A 16,926-nucleotide genomic window follows, 5' to 3' on the forward strand; every position below is an offset into this window, starting at 1 on the left:
CTCCACCTTTCATCCACATCAATCTCTAGTGTAGCATATCTCCATAAGATGTAATTCCCAGCCGTGAAAATAGACATGACAATATTTATTAAGATTTACATGCACATATTGTTCACAACTCCAACACACTCAGGATTCATGTGGGAATGGTTATCAATACAGTTTGTAGAGATACCAAAGGCAGAAGCAGTGGAAATGAGTACATTTTAGGTGGATGCTTGAGACGAAGTGAAAGGAGAGCTGAAGTTAAACAAGATGTACAGACTCGTGTTTCACTGTAGTGGTGCTATGGATTGTTATTGCAAAAATACTGAGCTAGCCTTTCCTTCAAAGTTTCTAATCAGAGTCTTGTTACACTCTGTTTCGAACGGGTGTGGATCTCCCTCTACAACTTTTGATTCCCTAGAAATCTTTGGAAATTTTTGTTTTGAGGTATGTTCCTATAATTAGAATTGTGGATTTACTGAGGCCTTGGAGGCCAGGATGTAAACAAATTTGAATTTACACTATTGCAATGTATCATGATTTGGAAGGTAAAATCTTTATCATTGTCACAAAGGTAAACATTTTTGCAGTTCTGCAGAAAAATTTGGTGAGTTGCATTTCACAATTTCAGTATTTTTAAGGATTTCTCACCACAAACCCTGTGCAGTGCAAAGTCTCAGGGACTACTCTCCTCTATGAATAATGAAGTGATATACTCAGCTGACCAGAGGTTGGTCACATAGCATTAACACTGAATCGGTATCCCATACTTCACAACACATCGATATGAAAAGGTGAAGATAACGAATAGTGATCAACCTCGTAACTCCTTTAACGAATACATACCCGGTAATTAAGAGTTGGATAAACACGGACCCTTGGACGTACCAGAGGTGTGATCAGGTGTTTAGGAGGAGTAATGATCCCCTGTCGATAATTAGATATATATCCCTAAAGACCTTTGTAAAACTTCAAATCCCTGCTGTGATCTCTGGAAAGACATTAGTGGAAAGTTGAGAACGACTCCTTGTATGGAAGGTTTTCTATCTAGTTCACCTGACCGTTTCTCTACAACTCATATAATATTGACCTTTTAATAAGACTTTCTGGACATGTAGATATTTGTTATAGAGTTAAACGTTAACAGGAGATCATATGGCATACATCGTGAACCCACCCCATCGTTAAGCAATGTTCAATGAAAGGTGAAGATAAGGAACAGTGATCAATCCCATAACTCCCACAGGGAATACAAATTAAGGAGTTGGACAAACACGGAGCCCTGGACACACCAGAGGTAGGATCAGAGAAACACGGACCCCTGGACATACCAGAGGTGGGATCAGACAAACACGGACCCCTGGACATTCCAGAGGTGGGATCAGACAAACACGGACCCCTGGACATTCCAGAGGTGGGATCAGACAAACACGGACCCCTGGACATACCAGAGGTGGGATCAGACAAACACGGACCCCTGGACATTCCAGAGGTGGGATCAGACAAACACGGACCCCTGGACATACCAGAGGTGGGATCAGACAAACATGGACCCCTGGACATTCCAGAGGTAGGATCAGGTGCGTAGGAGGAGTAAGCATCCCGCTGTGAGCCCTGACTTGGATTAGGTAAATGGAGTAATCTGTAGTCGAAATCAGCGTGCCAAGAACGGCCTAACAACCGGTATGAAATGCGTCAAACAGCATTTGACCCAATGATAGGTTGTATTGGCAAACTAGATTATTATAACGACCACCTCGTATACATGGTCGAGTTGTGTTACTGACTAGTCCAGTAGAGATGCATGCTTGAATTTTTAAAGGACTTTGATGTTTTCTCTCGTGTTCGTTTTGCTTCAGTCAGTAAAGCACCTCTGACAGAGATGAACCTGTTCAAGAAGGTAGACAGAACATTGGAAGTTTCGAACTAGAGCATTAAATGTTACTCGTAATAAAAGCATTCCCTAGGCTTCTATACTGTGACAGATCTTGCTTGTGATAGTAAGGCGTATAATGGTTACCTCTGCAAATCATAAAATATCGCTGTCCGCTTTCAACGAATTTTGATGCTGTTATAATCTCAGTTTTCAAAATATTTTCTGGTTGTCCTTTCCATAATGCAAGCTCATTGCACTATGTGATATTCCCATGGGCACGAATTGTGCTCCTTTGTTACCTGACGTGACTTTATATTCTTACGAAACATAATTTATTAAAAAACTTCTACGTGAGAAGAAAAAATCTGTGGCTGTGACCTTCAATGCGACATTTGGATATATCGACGACGTTTTGTCTATTAACAATAATAACTTTCATTCATATGTCGATTCGATATACATGTCTCCCTGTGAGGTCGAAATAAAAGACAACACAGAGTCGTCCCCTTCTGCTTTATACTTAGATATTTTATTGAAAGTAGACATTAACGGGAAACTGACAACTCAACTGTATGACAAACGGGATGATTTCAGCTTCTCCATCGTCAACTTCCCATATTTATGTAGCAATATTCCATTATCACCTTCTTATGGTGTTTGTCTCTCAACTGATTCCATACGCAAGAGCTTGTTCTGCGTATGGTCAGTTTTTAAATCGAGACAAGCTACTGACAAAGAAGTTGATGGTACAGGAGTTTCAACAGTCTCGATTGAAGTCAGCATTTCGCAAATTCTATGATCGTTATAACAATCTAGTTCGTCAATACAACTTATCATTAGGTCAAATGCTGTCTGACGTGTTTCATACCGATTGTTAGGCCCTTCTTGGGACACTGATTTTGACTACGGATAACTCCGTTTACCTGATCAAGATATAGGGCTCACGGCGCGTGTGACCGGTCGACAGGGGATGCTTACTCCTCCTAGGCACCTGATCCCAACTCTGGGGTGTCCAGGGGTCCGTGTTAGCCCATTTTGTATTGCTTATAGGAGTTATGAGATTGATCACTGTCCGTTATATTCACCTTTCATTCATACAAATATATCTACCTTTTAGAATTTATGAAAAATGTTTATATACAAGGAAATAATTGATACTTAAAATGAAATAAACAATGGCAAATAAATAAATAATTTAAAAAAAACCCAACAAATTAAGCATTTCATCTAGCCTTGAATGTTAATTTTGGTTATAGAACAAAAGAGGTAAATATTGATGATTACACACAGATATGTATAAATTGATCCGGTAACCATATTTATATGATATGTATTGAAATATGTATGCAATGAATATTCAAATAATGAATAAAATAAAGCATATAATCGTATTCAGTACGAAAATAAATAGGAGTTAATAGATTCTGTTTACCGATCGCGATATACCCGAAACCCACTCTTCCCCCCGACAAAAATATACTGCTATTCAAATACTGCAGTAAATATTATCACAATTCCTGTGTTAGCGTGTTTGTAACATGCATCTGAAATCGCAACCCGATTGAGTGGGCATTGGAAAAGAATACACGGTCTTTTCAAATTCACCGTTGTTTTCTGTGAAACAACCGTTGCTGTCCGTATTTTCAGTCAAAGATTTAACCTTTATCTGTGTTCAGTTTGGAACATCACGTAATGAGTATTTGCCAGGCCGGTAAATCTAGTTAACAATGCGCATAACAAGTCATCACAAAGATTAAATCGCCGGTGATGTACACTTGTCTAGAATATTGTTTGATTTATCGGTTGTGCATTGTGTGTGATAGCATAAATAGCATACCAACAAAGCAACAACTTGGAGAGAATTAAACATGAAGTCAGACGGAATGTCGACGCGTAGTAATTTTATCTTCACACTGGTTCAACCTTTTCAACAGAGAAAATAAGTAACTGTCAATGACACCAGCTTCTTCGAAATGGCCGTTTTTTGCGACGGAAGAAGCCTGCGACATGGTCTTCAGCGCCACCCACAGATATCCTCGTAATTCGTAAACCCTGGACTGAGTTATGTAATGAAACATCTTTCGACGAGCCACTACGCCTGTCATCTCGATTTCAGCTAAGAACGTTTCTGCCTTTTCTAGATCACTTTGACTGACCTGATAGTTCGGAGACACATTCCCATTCAAACCAATTCCGAGCAAACAAAACGCCATCCTCAATAAAATCACTCTCTTTGTCACCAAATTCTTCTCATCTGATGGGTCCGAGATCAACATACTCAATGCTCGTTCTCCGTCTTTCAGCAGGGATTCTTTCAATTTGGTTGTCGGAGAATGCTGAATACGACACAACTTGCACAAGATAATGTAGTATAGGTAGCAGGGGACAGTTTCGCACTATAGGCCCGGTCAACTTTTTCAAAAAATGGAATTACCCTGTATTTGAAGTGATATTACATGTGTAAAAATGTATACAATAATTTTAGGATGCATGTCAAATGTAGCTGAGTGCTTAGTAAAAATGTTGATATACAACATGTAGGTGTCACCATGATTCCTAGCATATAGATGGGTGCAAATACGAAACTAAGACACGTGGTCAGTTGCTGAAGAAATTCCGGTGAAAACATGCAGGGTCTAGCAAAAGGTCTGTAGCTGTGAGGGAAGGTGGATGGCCCAATATGAGAGGTAGATTTTTGAGAAGGGCAGATAGGGTTCTTGATTGTGCACAGTGTCTAAATCCCCATGTTTGGTACTGTGATGGTGTGGGGGTGGTGCGGATTAGCCCAAATGAGGGAAAATCAAAGCAAAAAAGGGGAACCTGCTCAGAGCATGTTTTGTGCACCAGCACCAGTATTTATAGATTACATGTAATTTAGGGTCATAATTTATTAACTACACTAATATGAAATACAAGTATTGACATAAAAGGGAAATATGATTTTTCATTAGTCTGTCATAATCTGACTTTGGTGTATACCCCCTATCCACATGTTTCAAAACCAAAGAAACTGTCCCCTGCCACCTTTAAGAGAATGGCATTTTTTGAAACCCATGGAATTCAGTCAATTTCATTAATATTATCAAGATAAATGTATTAGATACGTAATACAACCCCTTATTTCAATAGATGTATCACATTAGTGTCACAATGGTAGACAACAGAGTCAAGGGGGGTAAGCTATGCTTTAGTACTATGGAAAACCAGAATCTGGTCAAGTATCATAGTGACATGTAAGTACATGTAAATAAGCTTAGTGGTTAAAATAATGTTATTTGGGGTACTTCATATACTGTGTATTCTTTTTACATAGATTACATGTAGTTTTACATGTTCTACATGTAATTAACAAATTGTACTGATTGACAGGTCTCAGGTACAGTAGCATACATGCCAACTTTCCCGATTTAGGCGGGATCTTCCCGATTTTACCCTCCGGTCCCGCTTTCCCGATCGGGAAAGCAAAATTACCCTAAAATCCCGATTTGAAATTTTTTCCGACCAAAATTTCCGATTTCACGATTGAAAACGAGTTTGAAAGCGGGATAATCGTGAAATCTCGTGACCAGAATTGGAAATCCCGCGTCATTTCTGAACTGGCCAATCAGAAATCGGGACAATAGTCAGCCATTGCTGTTTACCTGTGTCGCATGGTGTCGGGTTGGCCTGTGTCGGGGTGTTTATTGGACAGTACGAAGCATGTTTTGATAGTAATTAATCGGGAAGACGGATTTCAAATTGACCTATCCTTTACACAAACGTGAATGACAACGATGCTAGTGTCACCACCAAACAATCGGACATTCCGCCTCTCGCTGACAGCATCCAAAATTTGCAATAAGGTACGTCAAGTATATATTTTTTCCAACTATAATAATATAGGCTATCCAAATCTATCCGTCTATAGCGATGTATTATATAGTCTATATAGTGTAGTATTCATTAAATATACTTTGTGATGCGTAATTCGCACAAGTCTGTACTGAATTTTTTATTTAGCAAGTAGCCTTAATTTACAAGTAAAACGGAATATTTTGATGTGTTTTTTTTTCCTGGTAATTATTTCAGATGTCATGGGTGCAAAGGTTTTGTTCGCAAACTTCATAGCAGGGCAGATCACTCCTTTTTTGGTTGCAATGCAGATTATTCCACCAGTCTCTGCAAGCCCATGTTTACAGACAAGCAAGATCGCCTTTGCAGTCGTACCTAAATGCATGTGATTTAATTTAAATTTTGATATATAGACCGGCCAATGTTTATTGTATGGTGTAAAAGGATGCAACCTTAAATATTATTTGATATTATGTATGTGACTTGTTGGAGAAGATTTTTTGCTGAATAGATGATTTTAATAAAATATTAATGTATATCTTTCAAAGTTTTTTTTATATAGTTAATGGTCAAACACATTTGATGTTGTGTTAATATATGATACATTAACAATGATTTGATTGATATTTTATTTGAAAGGACAAATATTTATTTTCATGCTAAAATGTCGTGAATTTTGAGCTTTGAAAAAAGGTCGTCGCGCGCAAAATCCCCCATGGGGATTTTTAAAAGTTGGCATGTATGCAGTAGATCACATTTCTTCTCAGCACCATGATACATATTTATGAAAAAATACTTGCAGATAGAGAAATAAGTCATTTTAGAGACATTTTGTACACAAAAAACACAGTTAACACCATTTTCTCATTTATGGGTGGTACTTGTAAACAAGCCACCTCCCCTTTGACATTTGACTGAATTGCATGAATCTTTAGTTTTCACTATTAGGATGGCATAGAATAGAATGTAAGAAGAGAACAGGTATTCAAAATCTTGTTGGGGAGTTGTTTACTTAATTAGAGCATATTTCAGGTCTATACATATACAATATGTAAAGAAGTAGACAGTGAAGTTGGAAATTTTCTTGATTTTAAGAGCAGTTATGTCCCTTTATCTCTCTCTAATCCATCATTTTCTACACAGGTTCTCATGATTACATGTTCAGCATGTAGCACCACATATAAGGTCACTTTTACCATAGATACAATATACTTGTAATATTATTTGTTAGGCACAGGGATCTTACTCGAACACTCTCATCACTCTAAAATGACAACATCATACACAGAAATGTAGGGTTTTTAAATAATTTTATTGCGTACACATTTAGGGCGGTCGACATGATGTATTGGTGTAGTTTCACTCAGAATAAGTCAGATTTGTCAAAAATGGGAGTTGACGTCAATGACATGAGATGTCAGAATTCTTAAAGGTAGCAGGGGACAGTTTCGCACTATAGGCCCGGTCAACTTTTTCAAAAAATGGAATTACCCTGTATTTGAAGTGATATTACATGTGTAAAAATGTATACAATAATTTTAGGATGCATGTCAAATGTAGCTGAGTGCTTAGTAAAAATGTTGATATACAACATGTAGGTGTCACCATGATTCCTAGCATATAGATGGGTGCAAATACGAAACTAAGACACGTGGTCAGTTGCTGAAGAAATTCCGGTGAAAACATGCAGGGTCTAGCAAAAGGTCTGTAGCTGTGAGGGAAGGTGGATGGCCCCATATGAGAGGTAGATTTTTGAGAAGGGCAGATAGGGTTCTTGATTGTGCACAGTGTCTAAATCCCCATGTTTGGTACTGTGATGGTGTGGGGGTGGTGCGGATTAGCCCAAATGAGGGAAAATCAAAGCAAAAAAGGGGAACCTGCTCAGAGCATGTTTTGTGCACCAGCACCAGTATTTATAGATTACATGTAATTTAGGGTCATAATTTATTAACTACACTAATATGAAATACAAGTATTGACATAAAAGGGAAATATGATTTTTCATTAGTCTGTCATAATCTGACTTTGGTGTATACCCCCTATCCACATGTTTCAAAACCAAAGAAACTGTCCCCTGCCACCATAGCACATTGGCATATTCCACGGGGGCACTGCCGAATTCCGCGAGGAACTTTGCATAGTTTGCTAAATCTTCAGCTGCGGCAAATTCCGCTGCATATGCACGAGTTAAAGATTTTCTAACGCAACATAGGGCATCAAATGTAGGCGCACTAGTTGTTTGATTTGAAAATGAATGGATTCTTTGGAATAGTTTTTCATCGAATTTTGATATATCGTAATTGCTCATGATAGTGTCTAATTCTAAAATCTGCAAATATTCACAGTTGTCTGCGTAAAGCAACTTTCTTTTCCCATTTGATTCGTTCTTCCATTTCATTTTCATGTTTGCAGATAGTGCCCTGAAAAATTGTAGAGGATCATGAAATTGACCATCATGAAACATTCTTTGCCACCTGTATATATTATTCAGGGGACGCACTCTGTCAACTGGAGAGGATCTGCGGACTAAAGATATTGCCCCGGATTTTCCAGATGTTATCTCAAAATAACGAAGAAATTGTGCTGCGATGTCGTCGAAGCCATGCTCCCAAAAATGATGATAAAGTTCATAAAAGCAGGTAAATGTTTTATCTCTACAGACAATTATCTTCAGTATTTCCTTTGGCGAGTCCTCCTCGACAGCTGACTTCAGACATCCCACTGTCTGCAAGGCGTGTTTTATTCTCGGCGTGTCTTCGGATTCTAGAAGTGCCAGTAGTGCATCGATATCTTCTCTCTCCGGAAGCAAGGGTTTACAGGTCCTGGAAAGTCTTGTCGACATGATCAAAGGTTTCAATGATCGCGTGTACGGTAGAGGAGTATCATGTTATTATCAAGTAAGCTTGTCTGTTTTATGGAATCGGCTACTCTGAATCACGTGATCGGTAAAACCTGGAAGTAGAAAATTCAATAATTAAAAGGTGGAGGTAACGATCTGTGATGAATCTCACTACTGTTATAAAGAATACAAAAATAAGAGAAGGGCAAACACGGACCCCTAGACAATGATACAATTTGTTGAAAAAAAATCATTATATAGCTACATGTATTTCAACCCCTGCTGTTTTATATAATTACAAGACAAAAACAAGTAAATTCCGAATACATAATGGGAATTCCACTTGATTGATGAAGTGAAAGAAGTAAGATTTTTCTTCAATCTATCGAAGTGAAAACTAAAACATTTGCTACTTTGATACAACACTGGACGTTTATCAATTGTTGCATCTAGAGCCATGTTTTACACACTATAGGAAGAAAAAACTATTTATTTTACCTGTGGATATTTACAACGTTTGTCCTGTACATATTTATATCTTTTAATTGTCAACATACACAAGGCTGTAATAAGATCATATATATATATACGCACGACTGCTCCCAGACAATACATATATGGGGATTCTACTCCGCCGACGATTTACCATGTAGGAGATAAATAACATTTAAAAGATTTGTTTGTTTGAAATAACATAGAGCGGTTCATCGTTGCGACAGCCATTGTCTACGTTCACCCTACGTCATACGTTAGAGGTAGGGTAGTTACTCTCGGACCCAGTCAGCATGGCTAGTGACGATGTTAAAAAGTAATTCTGTTTCCTTAGAATGTACACAAAATATGTCTTACGCATTTCTATATTTTAGAATTTTCTATCACACACATGGACGTTAGAATGGTCTTATAAATGTACACACGGGTGTTTGAAGTATTTTAACATGAACAAGAACACATTTTACTGATAACCTTGCATTCATTGAAGGAAGACAAAGACAAAACAAATACTCTCTGATGACATTCTTATTCGTAATAGAATCAGAAAACATTACTTAGTCAATCATCCTTCATCTCAGACTTGAAATCGGGGGAAGTTTGAATGAAATCCCAATTGACGTTAATCGAAAGACCCCCCACCCCCTACCCCACCCAACCCCCAACCCCCGAAAAAAATTCGTGTTGCCCCTAAAACATGAACATGGTTGTTGGAGATGGACTTGAAACAATTTTAAACAATGTATGAAACTTAGTAGTAGTTACCATTATAGGATGTGAGAATAAGTGAGAGCCAAGGTTGATTTGGAATCTGAGCAAACGAAAACACACCGGGGAAGCAAGATTGAGTCCAGGCACCGGATTTCATTCAGAATAAAAAACCATTCTTAACGAATGCTTTCTCACCCGGACCGGAAAGGCTACGAACGCCATGACAGAAAGAAGATCGAGGGGAGTTAATGATTGCTAATTAGCTGAATTATTGTTTTAGGAGATACTTGAGAAATGACGTCATTCTCGGATGTGAAGGAAAAAAAAAAACAATTTAGAGAAGGAGTGTTAGTTCTGAACAAAACAAAACTTATACGGACCACATCACTCACCTGAGTAAATATGAAAAATTACATTCCAGTTGTAACAGCCACACTGATACCGTGAGACAGGGGATACACAAATTTCTGTGTTATACACACAATGCATAACCGATACATGATGAACCGCTCTATGTTATTTCAAACAAACAAATCTTTTAAATGTTATTTATATCCTACATGGTAAATCGTCGGCGGAGTAGAATACCCATATATGTATTGTCTGGGAGCAGTCATGTGTATATATACATTATCTTATTACAGCCTTGTGTATGTTGACAATTAAAAGATATAAATATGCACAGGACAAACGTAAATATTCACAGGTAAAGTAATTAGTTTTCTCTTCCTACAGAGGACAGAGGATGAAGATATGTTAGAGAAGGCAGGAGATGGATATATGTTAGAGAAGGCAGAGGGTGAAGATATGTTAGAGAAGGCAGGAGATGGAGATGTGTTAGAGAAGGCAGAGGGTGAAGACATGTTAGAGAAGGCTGGTGATGAAGATATGTTAGAGAAGGCTGGTGATGAAGATATGTTAGAGAAAGCAGAGGATGAAGATATGTTAGAGAAGGCAGAGGGTAAAGATATGTTAGAGAAGGCTGGTGATGAAGATATGTTAGAGAAGGCAGAGGATGAAGATATGTTAGAGAAGGCAGGAGATGGATATATGTTAAATAAGGCAGGAGATGGAGATATGTTAGAGAAGGCAGGAGATGGAGATATGTTAGAGAAGGCAGAAGATGGAGATGTGTTAGAGAAGGCAGGAAATGGAGATGTGTTAGAGAAGGCAGAGGATGAAGGTATGTTAGAGAAGGCAGAGGACAAAGGTATGTTAGAGAAGGCAGGAGATGGAGATGTGTTAGAGAAGGCAGAGGGTAAAGATATGTTAGAGAAAACTGGTGATGAAGATATGTTAGAGAAGGCAGAGGATGAAGATATGTTAGAGAAGGCAGGTGATGAAGATATGTTAGAGAAGGCAGAGGATGAATGTATGTTAGAGAAGGCACGGGATGAAGATATGTTAGATGAAGGCAGGGGATGAAGATATGTTAGAGAAGGCAGAGGGTGAAAATATGTTAGAGAAGGTAGGAGATGGAGATGTGTTAGAGAAGGCAGGAGATGGAGATGTGTTAGATGAAGGCAGGAGATGGAGATATGTTAGAGAAGGCAGAAGATGAAGATATGTTAGAGAAGGCAGAGGATGAAGATATGTTAGAGAAGGCAGAGGGTAAAGGTATGTTAGAGAAGACAGATGATGAAGGTATATTAGATAAGGCAGGAGATGGAGATGTGTTAGAGAAGGCAGGAGATGGAGATATGTTAGATAACGCAGGAGATGGAGATGTGTTAGAGAAAGCAGAGGATGAATATATGTTAGAGAAGGCAGAGGATGAAGATATGTTAGAGAAGGCTGGTGATGAAGATATGTTAGATAAGGCAGGAGATGGAGATGTGTTAGAGAAGGCAGGAGATGGAGATGTGTTAGAGAAGGCAGAGGATGAAGATGTGTTAGAGAAGGCTGGTGATGAAGATATGTTAGAGAAGGCGGAGGATGAATATATGTTAGAGAAGGAAGAGAATGAAGATCTGTTAGAAAAGGCAGAGGATGAAGATATGTTAGATGAAGAAAGAGGATGAAGATATGTTAGAGAAGAAAGAGGGTGAAGATATGTTAGATGAAGAGAGAGGATGAAGATATGTTAGAGAAGGCAGAGGATGAAGATGTGTTAGAGAAGGTAGGAGATGGAGATATGTTAGAGAAGGAAGGAGATGGAGATGTGTTAGAGAAGGCAGGAAATGGAGATGTGTTAGAGAAGGCAGAGGATGAAGATATGTTAGAGAAGGCTGGTGATGAAGATATGTTGGAGAAGGCAAAGGATGAAGATATGTTAGAGAAGACAGGAGATGGAGATATGTTGGAGAAGGCAAAGGATGAAGATATGTTAGAGAAGACAGAGGATGAAGATGTGTTAGATGAAGAGAGAGGATGAAGATATGTTAGAGAAGGCAGAGGATGAAGATTTGTTAGAGAAGGCTGGTGATGAAGATATGTTAGAGAAGGAAAAGGATGAAGATAAGTTAGAGAAGGCAGGAGATGGAAATATGTTGGAGAAGGCAGAGGATGAAGATATGTTGGAGAAGGCAGAGGATGAAGATGTGTTAGAGAAGGCAGGGGACAAAGATATGTTAGAGATGGCAGAGAATGAAGATATATTAGAGAAGGCAGGGAATGAAGATATGTTAGAGAAGGCAGAGGGTGAAGATATGCTAGAGAAGGCAGAGGATGAAGATGTGTTAGAGAAAGCAGAGGGTGAAGATATGTTAGAGAAGGCAGGAGATGGAGATGTGTTAGAGAAGGCAGGAAATGGAGATGTGTTAGAGAAGGCAGAGGATGAAGATATGTTAGAGAAGGCTGGTGATGAAGATATGTTGGAGAAGGCAAAAGATGAAGATATGTTAGAGAAGGCAGGAGATGGAGATATGTTGGAGAAGGCAGAGGGTGAAGATATGTTAGAGAAGGCAGGTGGTGGAGATATGTTAGAAATGGTAGAGGATTAGTAGATATTACAGAGTGAAACATAGAAGCAATCTACAAATCGCATGGATCATGTTAATGACAATTCACAAATTGAAGAAAGCACGATTGAGAAAAAATAAAGTAAAAATCAACAAAGTGCTAATAACAAAAACAATAACATTTTGAACAAGAGACTTGTTATGATATGATAGACATCCTTGGACTTTCAAGTGAAAGTCTAATTCCTTTATTTAAAGATTATCAGTGTGTCATCTTTTGTATGACTCTTACTAAGACTAGTTTATCAGTATACCACATTCTGTATGATTCTTACTAAGACTAGTTTATCAGTATACCACATTCTGTATGATTCTTACTAAGACTAGTGTATCAGTATACCACATTCTGTATGACTCTTACTAGGACTAGTCTATCAGTATATCACATTCTGTATGACTCTTACTAAGACTAGATTATCAGTATACCACATTCTGTATGATTCTTACTAAGACTAGTTTATCAGTATACCACATTCTGTATGATTCTTACTAAGACTAGTTTATCAGTATACCACATTCTGTATGACTCTTACTAAGACTAGTCTATCAGTATACCACATTCTGTATGATTCTTATTGACACTAGTTTATCAGTATACCACATTCTGTATGACTCTTACTAAGACTAGTCTATCAGTATACCACATTCTGTATGACTCTTATTGACACTAGTTTATCAGTATACCACATTCTGTATGACTCTTATTGACACTAGTTTAGCAGTATACCATCCGTGTTATTCTTACTGCGACTTAACTACAGTATACACATATAAGACATGGGACGAGGCAGAGAATTTCATTTCAGAACCCGGTGAGGAAAACACCGAGTTTGATGATATAGAAATAAGGTTTAGACGACCTAGGAGGAAAATAAAAAATGTCGAGAAATGGAAACAGACAATTAGAAAAAGGAAACGAAATGCAGGAGATGGTGTGTCATTTGAAGACCAAAATGCTCCTGGAAAAACAATGAAGCCAATTTCTTGGAAATGTAGGTTTAAATGTTCTCAACTTTTCGATGAAGAGGATCGAAGATTGGTTTTCACAAACGTTTGGCAGTTAAAATGTAAAAAAAACCAAAAAAAAAAAAAAAAAAAAAACCCAGCGAAGTTACACTAAGGTAAAGGTAATCAGGACAGGTAAACGACGGAAGAGAACAAGTTACACTAAGGTAAAGGTAATCAGGACAGGTAAACGACGGAACAGAACAAGTTACACTAAGGTAAAGGTAATCAGGACAGGTAAACGACGGAAGAGAACAAGTTACACTAAGGTAAAGGTAATCAGGACAGGTAAACGACGGAACAGAACAAGTTACACTAAGGTAAAGGTAATCAGGACAGGTAAACGACGGAAGAGAACAATGATAGAGTCCAGGAGAAATAAAACCCTATAGACTGCTTCACAAATCAGCAGTAGAGGGCGAGGAGGCTAGAAATCATTTTGTGTACGCTTGGAATTGGAAAACGCACTGTTTAGTCACCGTCGCAAACCACGGCCAATATGTACGATCTTCTCCCATTTCAGAGAGCTATATGCGGACTCCGGACCATGGCTTGAGACGATGTTGTTCAGTATGCATTGAGACAAGAAGGAAATAAAAGCATGAAAGACAGAAGAAGGAAAATGGGTACTCGAAGCTTTCCCAGGAAGGTAAAGAGTACGTTCGTAAATGTATAAGACAGAAGAAGGAAAATAGGTACTCAAAGCTTTCACAGGAAGGTAAAGAGTACGTTCGCAAATGTATACGTTCTTTTCGAACTGTAAGATCACATTACTGTGGAAAAAACACTCAGAGAAAATTTATCTATTGCAAAAATGTACGAGCACAAGAAATTTTTAAATGTTTGAAAGACGACAAAAGAAATTGTACCGAACATTTCATGCCCAAGAGTTGTATACTGACCCGCAGATCCGTTTTCAAATCCACCAGTGTCTTTTGTATTATCTATTGAAATAAAATGTGGATGTTTTTCTCCAAAATTGTAGATTTCTTGCCTTTTTGACACAGGTACTTATTACATATCATCATCTCTTTCATTATTGAATCATTTCGTGCTGATTTGAGAAACTCTTTTAAGGTGTATTGAGCCACCTCAAGTATTTGGTAAAATATTTTAGGATTTATATCAAACATGTTCGTTGTTTAAGTTTGAATATCAATCAGAGATGTGTTTAATTCATTAAAGAAATAATGATCCTCTTTGAAGGGCCTCGAAAGTCTTAAAGCATTAGAACATGTAAACAGAGGAGATTAAGAGAAAACAAAATACTCACAAAAGATAACATACTCAGTAATATACATGTGGAATATTATGTAGCACTCTTCTTGTAATCATTGGATAAAAACGAGTACTTAGTATATTGTTTGTTTATGTTGTCTTTCTACAACTGATGATTTCCACTATGTGAGTTTAGAACACGTGATTTATAACTAAGTGTACTAAACTATGTTAATTTTACGTCTGATTTCATTGAATGCAGCAAAACATTGGAACTTCCCGTGGCTTTACCTCCTGGGCTCCCAGCATGACTTTGTCCAGGACCGATCGAGGGCCTGAAGGCGATCCCAAAACTCCCTGTCTGTCAAAGCTGTCCCTCCTCCCTGCACTGCAATCCTGATTCCGCCCACTATTTCACCAATAGTTTTATAAGAGTTATCGTTCCTAGTGTAGCAATCTGTAGGCCTTTCCTGTTTTCAGAGTGTCACACTTTATCATTCAAGGCTGTATAAAGGATGTGTTCAGTTAAGGCCGTATAAAGGATGTGTTCAGTTAAGGCTGTATAAAGGGTGTGTTCAGTTAAGGTTGTATAAAGGATGTGTTCAGTTAAGGCCGTATAAAGGATGTGTTCAGTTAAGGCTGTATAAAGGGTGTGTTCAGTTAAGGTTGTATAAAGGATGTGTTCAGTTAAGGCCGTATAAAGGATGTGTTCAGTTAAGGCTGCATAAAGGATGTGTTCAGTTAAGGCTGCATAAAGGATGTGTTCAGTTAAGGCCGTATAAAGGATGTGTTCAGTTAAGGCCGTATAAAGGATGTGTTCAGTTAAGGCCGTATAAAGGATGTGTTCAGTTAAGGCCGTATAAAGGATGTGTTCAGTTAAGGCCGTATAAAGGATGTGTTCAGTTAAGGCTGCATAAAGGATGTGTTCAGTTAAGGCTGCATAAAGGATGTGTTCAGTTAAGGCCGTATAAAGGATGTGTTCAGTTAAGGCTGTATAAAGGATGTGTTCAGTTAAGGCTGCATAAAGGATGTGTTCAGTTAAGGCTGTATAAAGGATGTGTTCAGTTAAGGCTGTATAAAGGATGTGTTCAGTTAAGGCTGTATAAAGGATGTGTTCAGTTAAGGCTGTATAAAGGATGTGTTCAGTTAAGGCTGTATAAAGGGTGTGTTCAGTTAAGGTTGTATAAAGGATGTGTTCAGTTAAGGCTGTATAAAGGATGTGTTCAGTTAAGGCTGCATAAAGGATGTGTTCAGTTAAGGCCGTATAAAGGATGTGTTCAGTTAAGGTTGTATAAAGGATGTGTTCAGTTAAGGTTGTATAAAGGATGTGTTCAGTTAAGGCTGTATAAAGGATGTGTTCAGTTAAGGCTGTATAAAGGGTGTGTTCAGTTAAGGCTGTATAAAGGATGTGTTCAGTTAAGGCCGTATAAAGGATGTGTTCAGTTAAGGCTGCATAAAGGATGTGTTCAGTTAAGGCTTCATAAAGGATGTGTTCAGTTAAGGCTGCATAAAGGATGTGTTCAGTTAAGGCCGCATAAAGGATGTGTTCAGTTAAGGCTGTATAAAGGATGTGTTCAGTTAAGGCTGCATAAAGGATGTGTTCAGTTAAGGCTGCATAAAGGATGTGTTCAGTTAAGGCTGCATAAAGGATGTGTTCAGTTAAGGCTGTATAAAGGATGTGTTCAGTTAAGGCTGCATAAAGGATGTGTTCAGTTAAGGCTGTATAAAGGATGTGTTCAGTTAAGGTTGTATAAAGGATGTGTTCAGTTAAGGTTGTATAAAGGATGTGTTCAGTTAAGGCTGTATAAAGGGTGTGTTCAGTTAAGGCTGTATAAAGGATGTGTTCAGTTAAGGTTGTATAAAGGATGTGTTCAGTTAAGGCTGTATAAAGGGTGTGTTCAGTTAAGGTTGTATAAAGGATGTGTTCAGTTAAGGCTGTATAAAGGATGTGTTCAGTTAAGGTTGTATAAAGGATGTGTTCAGTTAAGGCTATATAAAGGATGTGTTCA

The 16,926-nt window shown here is 38.1% G+C and overlaps 2 protein-coding genes and 2 long non-coding RNA genes across 4 annotated transcripts; 3 read left to right on the forward strand and 1 right to left on the reverse strand.

Moving 5' to 3' along the window:
- The first annotated feature begins 5,252 nt into the window (after positions 1-5,252).
- On the forward strand, positions 5,253-6,232 carry LOC130050422 (uncharacterized). The gene is made up of 2 exons (XR_008798857.1): positions 5,253-5,703; positions 5,930-6,232. It is a non-coding gene; the product is annotated as an uncharacterized LOC130050422 (long non-coding RNA).
- Positions 6,233-6,983: 751 nt separating this feature from the next.
- Positions 6,984-10,352, reverse strand: LOC125660402 (uncharacterized). The gene is made up of 2 exons (XR_008798858.1): positions 10,127-10,352; positions 6,984-8,644 (listed from the first exon to the last, which is right to left on the reverse strand). It is a non-coding gene; the product is annotated as an uncharacterized LOC125660402 (long non-coding RNA).
- A 135-nt stretch (positions 10,353-10,487) lies between these two features.
- LOC125658547 (gametocyte surface protein P230-like) lies at positions 10,488-11,159 on the forward strand. The gene has a single exon (XM_048889828.2). The coding sequence runs from the start codon at positions 10,488-10,490 to the stop codon at positions 11,157-11,159; it is 672 nt and encodes a 223-aa protein (XP_048745785.2).
- A 92-nt stretch (positions 11,160-11,251) lies between these two features.
- On the forward strand, positions 11,252-11,755 carry LOC125658546 (uncharacterized). The gene has a single exon (XM_048889826.2). It carries the CDS (start codon positions 11,252-11,254, stop codon positions 11,753-11,755), a length of 504 nt encoding a protein of 167 aa, XP_048745783.2.
- The last annotated feature ends 5,171 nt before the right edge of the window (positions 11,756-16,926 follow it).

Source organism: Ostrea edulis, chromosome 9 (assembly GCF_947568905.1).
Source record: "Ostrea edulis chromosome 9, xbOstEdul1.1, whole genome shotgun sequence".
Classification (NCBI taxonomy): Eukaryota; Metazoa; Mollusca; class Bivalvia; order Ostreida; family Ostreidae; genus Ostrea; species Ostrea edulis.